Source organism: Mastomys coucha, unplaced genomic scaffold, assembly GCF_008632895.1.
Source record: "Mastomys coucha isolate ucsf_1 unplaced genomic scaffold, UCSF_Mcou_1 pScaffold8, whole genome shotgun sequence".
NCBI classification, from domain to species: domain Eukaryota; kingdom Metazoa; phylum Chordata; class Mammalia; order Rodentia; family Muridae; genus Mastomys; species Mastomys coucha.
In genome coordinates, this window is record NW_022196914.1 from 37,335,851 (window position 1) to 37,347,459 (window position 11,609).

At 39.2% G+C, this 11,609-nt stretch overlaps 2 protein-coding genes across 3 annotated transcripts in view; one reads left to right on the forward strand and one right to left on the reverse strand.

Annotated features, from left to right (window-relative positions):
- The window catches only part of Spata9 (spermatogenesis associated 9), a 30,375-nt gene extending 22,172 nt beyond the window's left edge, over nt 1–8,203 (forward strand). For both annotated transcript variants that reach the window (XM_031360390.1, XM_031360391.1), the window contains exons 4-5: nt 1,032–1,127; nt 7,723–8,203. In XM_031360390.1, coding sequence (XP_031216250.1) covers nt 1,032–1,127; nt 7,723–8,034 — 408 coding nt within the window. In that variant the 3' untranslated portion in view covers nt 8,035–8,203. The remainder of the gene's footprint in view (nt 1–1,031; nt 1,128–7,722) is intronic.
- Nucleotides 8,204–10,972: 2,769 nt separating this feature from the next.
- Rfesd (Rieske Fe-S domain containing) overlaps nt 10,973–11,609 on the reverse strand; it is an 11,835-nt gene continuing 11,198 nt past the window's right edge. Inside the window, exon 5 of the mRNA XM_031360673.1 lies at nt 10,973–11,023. Within this exon, the coding sequence (XP_031216533.1) occupies nt 10,973–11,023 (51 nt within the window). The remainder of the gene's footprint in view (nt 11,024–11,609) is intronic.

Genomic DNA, 11,609 nt, shown 5'->3' on the forward strand with positions numbered 1-11,609 from the left:
TAAATAAACTTTGCAAAATGAGATCTTCCTATACTGCCCAGGCTGACATCAAATTGCTGTGCTGAAGAGATCCTCCTGCCTCAGCCTCCACATAGCTGGAAACGTGCTCCTATGTGTGGATCATTTTATTGTTTTTTGGTGATGCTGGGAATAACTCAAAACTGGTGCATAGCAGGCAAGCACTCTCCCACTGAGCTGAAGCTCCAGTCTCAGCATTATAAGTAATTTTAAGGGCAACGCACACCCTGGTCTTTGCATGTGTGCACTATCCACCGTGCATTTCTCTGACCCCAGAGGAGCATGGCTAACTGCCACTTCACTGCTGCAGGGAAGGAAATATTTATCCTAAGGCCCTCATTTCATAGCCTGTTCAAAGCAACAGATGTGGCCCCTAGGAATGAGCCCTTAAGCTGAATATGTTATACCAATACGTTTAAGGTAACAACATCTGCTACCAGAAACCAGAAACATGTGAGAGGCAAATTCATTATTAGCATAAAGCCTTCAGGGCAGCAGGCTGGGTATGAGCAGAGACTTGCCTGAAGCTTAATGATCATCTAAGGTCAGGGCTGCCTGCAGCAGCCCCAGGATTAGCATTTCCAAGCGGGTCATTAATCTCCAGGAAATGCTTAGTATTTTGATTGCTGTTTGCTTAATTGAGGTTGTGAATAATTTAGTAGAGAACGATTATATGAGTATTAGGAAAAGACGAAGAATTTTTCTTAATATTTAGGGAGCACCTTCTAGCAAGCACATTTCACAGCTACACAATGAAATAGTTCAGGTTCCAGAAATAGAGACTTCAGAGTTGTGTAGATTCGTCGCAGGTTTTTATTAGTAAAAGGAAGCATCCTCTTGTTAAAAGGAGAAGCAGGAACTAATTTATCTCCATAGTGTGAAAAAGCACAGATAGCTAAAATACGGACAACTTTCACTAGGCAAAAATTTTAAATTCTCAGAATAATATTGTGAAATAGAACATTGAAACCTTGAAATTTTCATTTTAATGAACTTTCTCTTTGTTTTTGCAGGTCAGAAAGGGCTCTTTGTTCGAAATAATTTCTTTTCCAGCAAAAACTGCCTTAACTAGCATAATGTATGTTTCTTATGCAGCACTAATTTATTTGGTAAGTTAACTGCTAGATTGTAGAAATAAATGCATTTCATGCCTTGTTGAAGACAGCACTGGATCTATGGTGTCGTCTAACACTGGTCTTTTATTTTTCTGAGAGATATCTAACTCTCTGAGTTATTGATTTTGCTTTGAAAATATATTTAAAGATATTCTTGTTTGATATCATGTGGGTAAATTTCATTTTTTTATCCTATGACTTGTTTACATGGATAGCAGAATCTTTTAAAGTACACTTAATTCTAATGCAGCTTACCTTAATAATACTTTCATTTATATTGTGAGGTTTTTTCCTTTTTAAATAAATTATGACCTACACCCAAGATGATGAGAGCATTCTCATCTGTCATATTCAAGAAGCTCTATTATTTTGCCTTTCACTTATAGATTTATAATCCATGTAGAAATTGCTATGAGTTAGGAGACACACACTTAAGATTTCACCTCACACCAGTCAAAATGGCTAGGATAAAAAACTCAGGTGACAGAAGATGCTGGAGAGGTTATGGAGAAAGAGGAACACTCCTTCATTGCTGGTGGGATTGCAAGCTGGTACAACCACTCTGGAAATCAGTTTGGCGGTTCCTCTGGAAATTGGACATAGTACTACCAGAGGATCCAGCTATACCACTCCTGGGCATATACCCAGAAAATACTGCAACATGTAACAAGGACACATGCTCCACTATGTTCATAGCAGCCTTATTTATAATAGCCAGAAACTGGAAACAACCCAGATGTCCCTCAACAGATGAGTGGATACAGAAAATGTGGTACATCTACACAATGGAGTACTACTCAGCAATTAAAAACAATGAATTTATGAAATTCTTAGGCAAATGGATGGATCTGGAGAATATCATCCTGAGTGAGGTAACCCAATCACAAAAAAACACACATGGTATGCACTCTCTGATAAGTGGATATTAGCCCAGAAGATCGGAATACACAAAGCACAATCCACAAATCACAAGAAACTCAAGAAGAAGGAAGACCAAAGTGTGGATACTTTGTTCCTTCTTAAAAGGGGGAACCAAATACCCATGGAAGGAGTTGCAGAGACAAACTATGGAGCAGAGGCTGAAGGAAGGTCAATCTAGAGACTGCTCCACCTGAGAATCCTTCCCATATTCAGTCATCAAATCCAGACACTATTGTGGATGCCAGCAAGTGTTGACTGACAGGAGCCTCATATATCTGTCTCCTGAGAGGCTCTGACAGTACCCTACTAATACAGAAGTAGAGGCTCACAGCCATCCATTGGACTGAGTACAGGGTCCCCAATGAAGGAGCTAGAGAAAGAACCCAAGGAACTGAAGGATTTGCAGCCCCTTAGGACAAACAACAATGCAAACTAACTAGTACCCTCAGAGCTCCCAGGGACTAAACCACCAACTAAAGAGTACATGGTGGGATTAATGGCTCCAGCAGCATATGTAGCACAGAATGGCCAAGTCGGTCATCAATGGGAGGAGAGGCCCTTGGCCTTGTGAAGGTTCTATGCCCCAGTGTAGGGGAATGGCAGGGCCAGGAAACGGGAGAGGGTGGGTCGGTGAGGGGGGAGGGCAGGGGGTTTTTTTTGTTTTTCTATTTTGTTTTTTATTTTATCTTTTTTTTTTTCAGAGGGAAAACTGGGAAAGGAGATGTCATATGACATGTAAATAAAGAAAATATCTAATAAAAAATAAATTAATTTAAAAAAAGAGGTACACACTTACCCCAATGGTACCCAACTAATCTACCCTTCCTTATCAAGAACTTCATTGTCACAAGTCAAGTTTCTTTGTATGTAGGCTTGTTTATAAATTCTCTGTCTAGCTTCTTTGTCTGTTCTTAAACCAGTTTTGCTGTGAATCACTGAACCTTCATAAAAACGTCTTTATAACTGGTAGGGTAAATTCTTCTAATCTATGAACATGACATATCCTTTGTTTACTTTGACCTTTTGAAGATCCTCTTAACAATTTTTATGATTTCATCATAGTTGTTATACATTCGTTAACTTTTATCATATTACAACATATAGTAGTATTACATTTTTCCCACAACCTATAAATTTAATGCAGTCCAAATTAAAATCCAGACAGCTGGTGTGTGTGTGTGTATGTGTGTGTGTGTGTGTGTGTGTGTGTAAGTTGACTAGCTGCTTGTATATTGGTCAGGGAGGGCTGGGAATATAATGCAGCTCAGTTAATGGGGTTCTTGCCTAGTGTCCACAAAAGCCTTAGGTTTGGCTTCAAGCAATGCATATATGAATATATGAATCAGGCATGGTTGTGCAAGCCTGTAATCCCAGCAAGCAAGAGGTAGAGTCAGAGTCAAAACTGAAGGGAACAAAGGGAGCATGTGTGTTGCTGTGTTTTACAATGAGGAGCAGGAGGGTCAGGAGGCAGGAGAGTAGCTGGAGGCCTCAACCCTTCCCCGTTATATTATCCTTTCAAGAAAACCAGAACTGAATCTAACTTTAAAGCACTGCACTGATGCCTTCTGTAGGAAGATGGTGGAACAGAAGAGTCCTTTGCGTGACTGTGCAAGTGGGAAGAGTCAGTACAACAAATGTATCCTGAGGAAAGACAAAGGGAAAGGCTATAGGAATCAAGCCAGGTGAAGAAGAGCTAAAAGACACAAAGAAACAGCAAGGCAACTCGGAGAAAAGCACAAAACAACTGGAAACTTCAACTCTGGCCCCAACAGGGCTGAGGGGATATCTTCATGCCAGAATACCCAGAATGCCAGTGCAGACAGTCACAGTTGTCAGCCTGTCTTAGCAGTGGAGAAACCCATAGGCCATGCAAGCCTTATATGTCCAGTATTGTGGTTGGTTTTGAAGGGGACTCATTGCTCACACTTTTCTTAGAGTTTGGAGCCAGGATTCACTGTGAGAAGGGCACTTTAAAGACTAAACTACTCTGGGTTTCAGACTACACAGAATGGTCAAAATTCAGAAGCACTGGAGAGTGTGAACTGCAAGGCACAGTGGTCAGTGGCACCTTCATCTGTGGGAAGGAGAAGAGCAAGTGCTTTACTGTAGGAACTGGGTTGGAAGTGCTCAGAGAATGGCAGTAGAACACTTCCCACAGGGTTCTCCCTACCCCACTCCCACTAGTCAGAGGTCAGTAGTCTGTTTCCCACACTTTGTTGGCCCTCTAAAGATACCCTTTGGCTTGGACATTAGCCAATTATCTGGAAGATAAAGACAGAGGGCATCTGGAGTAAGAGCATTCATCTATCAAAGATTGTTGGGGTTCATGAAAAACCAAATGGTGTCTTAGCATGCATACTGAAAGCCTTTGCTATGAATACAGTTCTGCCACAGGCATATCTTTGACCAAGCCAAGTAGAAAATGCAAGGCAGTATAGAACAAGGCTCAGCCAGTATACAGCTCTGCCTGTTAGGGGAGAAATTTAATGACCACAGGCCTTATCTGTGTCTTGACTATCCCCCTTCCTCACCAATCATACTTGGCAGAATGGAGGACAAAAAAGGTAACTTTCTCAATCCATGGACCTCAGCTAGGAGGAAGTTTTTAGTGTTTTCTTCTTTTCTTACATTATCTTTTTCTTGCATCTAATTTTACTTTTTCTTTTTCTTTTAATTGGACTGCTCTTAGTTTATTCTGTATTATTTCTGACTCTTTTCAGTTGTTATTGGTGGTGGTATTGCTGTTTTGTTTCTTATTTGCTTGTTGTGTTTCTATGTCCAGAGGGTTTGTTTTCCTGTTGTTACTGGGATTACTTTCATCTTTGAGTGATAATTCATACAAAACCCTCAGGTGAAGGTTTCTCATTAAGAAGACCCTTGCATAAAGAAGAAAAGATATCCATTCTAGTAGATGTATAAATCTGAATGTAGAAATACAAGAACTATGAAGAAAATAAGGCAGCACCACTCCTCTGACAGATTATAAAGGAGCTCAAAGATACTGAAGCATATGAATGCCAAAGAATTCAAAAGACTGTTTTTCAAAATGATGAGTTTGAATAGAATACAAATGAACTGCTGAATAAAATATATAAACCAAATATAAGCAATAAAATGAAACTCAGAAAAAGAAGCAAACAAACTAGAAAAAGGAAAATTCATTCAAGCCTCACCAATAAACAAGGTCCACTAGAAGTCATAGTTTCTGATATGTAAGACAGAGTGAACAAAAGATAAGTTATGAACAATATAAATTGTTAAAAGTGACATGTTAGAAGGATACATTATGAACTAGCACTGATGAATGAGCCAAGTTATAGAAGACACAGAGAAACATATTGTAAGCAAAATAATAGAAAACTTTCCATATTTTCCCAGTGTAATAAAGATTTAGAACCAAGTAGAATTGACAGAAATGAAAAGTTTGGATCCCTTATATATATACACACAAAAAAGCTGGGTATGTCACACAGTGAGAACTTGAACATTGGTTGTTGGTGGGTGAGGAGGGACAAGTAGACTTCTGGGGTTTATTGCAAGCCAGCATAGGTGAACTGATAAGTCTAGGCTCAGTAAGCTAACCCATCTTACAAGGTAGGTAGTGATCGAGGAAGATGCCCAAAATACTCTCAACTCTATGCACATGCCTACACATATACATACCACACATACACATAACAAGTATACATATGCACATAAAATTTCAAAGTGATTTATTAGATTATAAAACAAGATCCAAGAAATGCTGCCTACAAGAAACTCACACCCCTCACAAAGTCATACAAAAACTAAAAATGAAATACCAGAAAATTATATACTAAAAAATTAAATCAAAAGCCAAGCAGGAGAATCTATATTCACATAAAAAAACACATCAAACCAAAATGTTCAGAAAAGATAAAAAACAAGATCACTATATATCAGCAAAAGGAACTGTACTAGGCAGCTTTTCATTATGGAAATAAGTGATGAAAACTTGTGATGAAAGAAACAAGTTTAAAGAAGGAAAGGTTGATTTTGGCTCATGGTGTCAGAACTTTCAGTGAAAGCTAGTTTTCTCCACAGCTTTCACACTAGAGCCAAAGCATGACAGTGGAGGCAGGTGACAGAAGCTGATCATTTAATGTCAGAGAAGAAGCAGGAGGAGGAGATGTGGACACAGCAAGGTAGAACCCCTAGAATATGCCTCCAATGAAATATTTACTATAGGAAGTACCCATCACCTAAAATTACCAGCACCTCCCAAAATAGGTCTGTTATCTGGGACAAGCCTTTAGCCCTTGAGCCTGTAGAGAACATTTCACACCCAAACCATAAGAGGAACAATTCACTGAGATGTAATGGATATAAATCCGCATACATTGAAGGTTGGATCACTCAATCTTGTTAAACAAATACTGCACAGCATACAGGGAGAGCTAAGACTACAATACCACTGTGTTAATCCTTGTGGGTGACTTCAGTTTCCCTGCTTTCATCAGCACACAGACCATCGGGACAAAAATAACAAAGAGTTAAATATAGTAAGCGTCAATGATTTAGTAAATGTCTACACAATATTCCATACAACAGTAGCAAAACACACATACTTTTAATCAACACACAAAACACTATTTTTCAAAACATTTTAAGTCATTAATGCAAGGTTTACAAATCTAAAAAAATGAGAAAGAAGAAGGGAGGGAAGAAAAAACTATAGGCCAATATAATCTTTGATAATACTTGATTATCTTTGAAAATAATTAGGTGAATAAATCCTTAATAAGATACTGGCAAATTGAAATATATATTTAAAACATCATCACAAGTGTCAGCTTCATCTCATGGATGCTAGGATGGATCTCCATTTGTAAACCAATACATTTAATACAGTATTAAATATAATTAAGACAAAAATGTCATGATCATCTATATCAATGCAAAGGAAACCTTTGAGATGAAATTATAACATTTGGGAAAAAGTTAAAAGAATGGAGCATGAAGTCATTTATGAAATACAAAAGACAAAGAATAGTATGTTTTGTCTCATTGTGTGGAGACTAGAATGATTTTTAAAAAGACAAGCTAGTGGAAGGACTACTAGAGAAGGACAAGGGACTGGTGTGAGGATGGAAAGAGGTAAGAATAAGGTACAATGCAATATCCGTGTATGGAGTATCATTGTGATAATTCCATGAAAGAGCACATAAGCAATGTGCTGTTACAATAAAAGTTCTAGGAGAAAAGTAAGGTGTTCTGAAATCTGAAGGAGAGGAAGGAAGCCCTGAGTGTTCACTGTCCTCATGTCATCTTGAGGCAGTTCTTCTGCAAGGCAAACTAGTGTAGTTCTGTTTAGCGTCATGGAATAGCTGCTGTCCTTCACTCCTTGGCTCCATCACTGGCGTTAGTAGTGATGCAGAATAAGTTCAATGGTAAAACTTGTTGCACTTCCCACTTCTGAAGTTATTTTTATGCATGTTTTATTTAAGCACCTTTCCATATTTAGGATAAGGAATCAATCTATCACTTGCCATGAGTCAGGGTTTCCTCAAGGAAGGGCTTTTTAAATTAGAACATGTAGGTTGACTATGTTAGACACGTTACTTTTTTGTCTGTGGTTGTTAGTACCTTAAAAGGAAACATTATTTTTCAATATTTTTGTTTTATCTTGTTTTGGATTTTGGTACAGGCAGTCTGTGTTAATGCTGTGCTGGCAAAGATAAAGAAGATTTTCCAAGAAGAAGAATCCATAAGGCAAAATACAGAGAGCGAGAATTTTAGGAAAGCCTTTTCTGAGCCCGTGCTCCGGGAGCCCATGTTTTCTGAAGGTGAAATTAAAGCAAAACCTTACAGATCATTGCCAGAGAAGCCAGAGTACCTTCTAGATCAAGTCAAGCCTCCTGCCAACAAGCAGAGTAACACGATCCAGGTTTTACATTCCGTGTTTGACCAATCGTCTGAATTGAATGAATTAGAAATACAAACACAAATACCACTTTAGAGAGCTTAATAGTTACCTATCCACAGGCAAATTTCATCAGACATACAAAAAGACCAATTTACAAAAGCTGAATGTTCTTTTAAGAAGGGACAGGGTAGGGAAAACTATGACATCATCTTCTTGTATCTGTATGGCATAGAAAATAAAATGAATCTCGATGTACAATATATATATGACTATCCAGGATTTTCTTGTTGTTTTCCCCTTTGCTGGATATTTTCTTTATCTACATTTCAAATGTTATCCCCTTTTCAGGTCTCTCCTCTGGAAACTCTCTATCCCATTCCCCCTCCCCCTGCCTCTATAAGGGTGTTCTCCCACCCACCCACCAGCTCCTGTCTTCTTGCTCGGGCATTTCCCTACACTCGGGCATCGAACCCCCTCAGGCCCAAGGGCTACTTCTCCCAGTGATGTCCAACAAGACCATCCTCTGCCACTTATGTGGCCGGAGCTATGGGTCCCTCCATGTGTACTCTTTGGTTAGTGGTCCAGTTCCCAGGGCTCTGTACATAGTTGCTCCCCGCCATGGGGCTGCAAACCCCCTCAACTCCTTCAGTCCCTTCTCCAACTCCTCCATTGAGGCCCTGCTGCTCGCAGTCCAATGGTTGGCTGCAGGCATCCACCTCTGTATTTGTCAGGCTTCTGCAAAGCCTCTCAGGAGACAGCCATATCAGACTCCTTTCAGTAAACCCTGATCCATCGCACATACAGTCGCCAAACCCAGACGCTATCCAGTGTTTTTTAATTTTTACTTTTCATTTGTATATTTGCAAATACCTGCACAGGACAGATCTCTAGGGCATGGATGCTGGCAACTGAACCAAGTTCTCTGGAAGAGCAGAACATCTCTTAACTACTGAGATATCTTCCCAGCCCTGACCATACAGTAATTTTAATAAGAAAATTCATATTTTGTTGTTAGAACTTACACTGTATTTATAATATGGATGTGCTCATACTTCATTTATATTTGTATGTAAGTGTTTTGAGTGTTCATCTGGAAAGGAAATTTTCATAACAAAATGTTATGCATTTTGGGGCTGGAGAGATGGCCCAACAGTTAATAGCACTTGCTGCTCTTACACAGAACTGAGATTTGGTTCTTAGCATCCTCATGGTAGCTCACAACTCTGTAACTGCAGTCACTGGGGGATCTTACACCATCTTCTGGCTTCCACCAGCACAAGGTGAGTGTGGTGCACATATATACAGGCAGATGAAAACTTTTAAAAAAAATGCTACACATCTTTTTCCGAGGTAGTCAGGATATATTTCTATTTGCAGGCTGTAGAGCTGAGTCTCCCTGCTGATGACTCTGTAACTGACTTGGGAAATCATGAAGGACTTGACATTTATAGATACCATAAATTTGTAAAAACAAAATGTTACTTGCAAATCTGATGAGAAGATTTCTGAATGTTAGGACAGGATGTAATAAGGTGGGAGTTGTTCTTTCATAATGGAGCGTGGCTATATCCTCATTCTAACTCTGAATTCCTGGGTCAAATGATCCTTCTTCCTCAGCACCACCACCCCACCACCCCCAAAAGCCAGGACTACAGGGCTCATGCCACAGAACCTGGCAAAGTGACCACTTTCATTTTCAAATTTAAAGACACAGATTAAGAACAGGGAACCCGGTCCATATTAGTCATCACTGCCACTGGCTCCTGACAGAAATGCTTGGCTCTATAAACCAAGGTCCTAGTTTTTGCCTAAAGGAATCACTTTAGTTTCCTCGAGGCACTTTACATTCTAATGCATGATAAGATTGTGTGGCCCTTCAAGAAATAATAGGCTGGTATGAATTCCCCTCAGAGGCAACATATTTTCTGAACCTCATAAGTAACTAACTGCTGGTATAAACACTTGAAAAATTCCAAGCCTGACTTATTAGCATTTTTAGAAATAAGTAACAAATATCTTCTGTCATGTAACCCATATCCCCAAGGAAAAGGAAATGTACTACTATACAGCAGAATGTGCAAGCACGTGTGAGCCACTAGTGTGGGTGCTGGGAACCAAAGCACAGTGCTCTCAGAAGGAGCAGTGTGCACTGCACCCCTGAGCCATCTCTTACTGATCTTTACAACAATGAATAGAGCCCAGGTACAGTCCTTTGAAATGTTAAGTACTTAATTCACCCCACATCATGAAAATTCCTATGCTTTGAGATTTGGTTGTATTTTTAAGTCTTCATGCTACATTTATAACCTATATATCCTTTCTGGCCCCATTTATGCCTACATTTTACAGACTGCTAAGTTCTGCATGACAGCCAGCCAGGGTTTTGCTCTAAATCCTGAATAACAAGTATGATATGGGTCCCAGGCAGCCAGAACAGCACTGGTCACAACTAACTGATGTACTAAAACAGGGTATTCCAAGAGAACATCAACCCTGCTTGTAAACTCTGAGGAACAAAATACTACGTCTCTGTCGTCTACACATTTATGGGAAACTGTACACACATACACAGTGTTCTCTAAAATTCTTTTAAACTTTTATTTGAAAGGTTCATGTAGGTAAAGTTCTTTGGTCTGTTGAATAGGAGACTTAAATATGTCTTGGGTAGGGTATCACTGTGTGTGACTTTTTTTTTATATCAAGAATCAGCCCTGATAAGAGACAGGTCAAGCTAAGTTTTCCTGGGTCTTCACATCTATGACTTCCCAGCCTACTTCTTGATAGGCTCTCACTATGTAGAGCTGCCTCCGAATGCTGGAATTAGAGGTATGTACCACCACAACTAGCTTTAAGTTTCTGATTTTTAAGTTCAACATATACATTGGCCTCAAATTTTGGTGGCAGTTTTAACATATAAAACGTGTGCTAAACATTTGTAAGCAAAAGTATAATATACAAGTAAAATTTGAGGATCTCAGTGTGTTTAAATTTTACCTTTAAAATTGTAAAAACCATAATGAAATACAGGAAGTCAGCAATCTGTGGACACAGCAATGTAAGAGGAACAGAGAACTGATGGAAACTGTTGAAGAAAGTGAGTTTGAATTATGAAAACTTTCCAAAACAAAACAAGCTGTGATGGGAAACAAGTCTTTGCCCCATTTACATTTTTCCTGTTAAGTTTTCTGCTTTATCTGTTATCAACTGTGTTTACGCTAAGTTAACTTTGTGCTTCTTAAACTGATCGTCTCAAGCCTATAATGTACAGATTACATTCCGTCCTGAGAAAGATGGAATGTATTCTGTTGACCTGAGTGGGGGCTCTGAAATCATACTAAAGTAAATGTGCTTTTAAATGTTTCAAACTTAAGACTTTAAAAATATCTTTTATTTTATTTATGTGTAAATGACATATATGTGCAGGTGCCCACAGAGACCAGAAGAGGGCATCAGATCCCTTGGAGTGGGAGTCACAGATCATAGGGCACTTTGAGCCACTTTATATGAGTGCTGGGAACTGAACTCAGGTGCTCTGAAAGAACAGCAAGAGCTCTTAGCTAATGGCCCACCTCTCCAGCCCCTGCCTGACAAGACACATGTATCTATGTTGGAAAAAAAAGCCATATTTGGTACTGAAACAAAATTACATCCACACAGTCTTTTTTCTT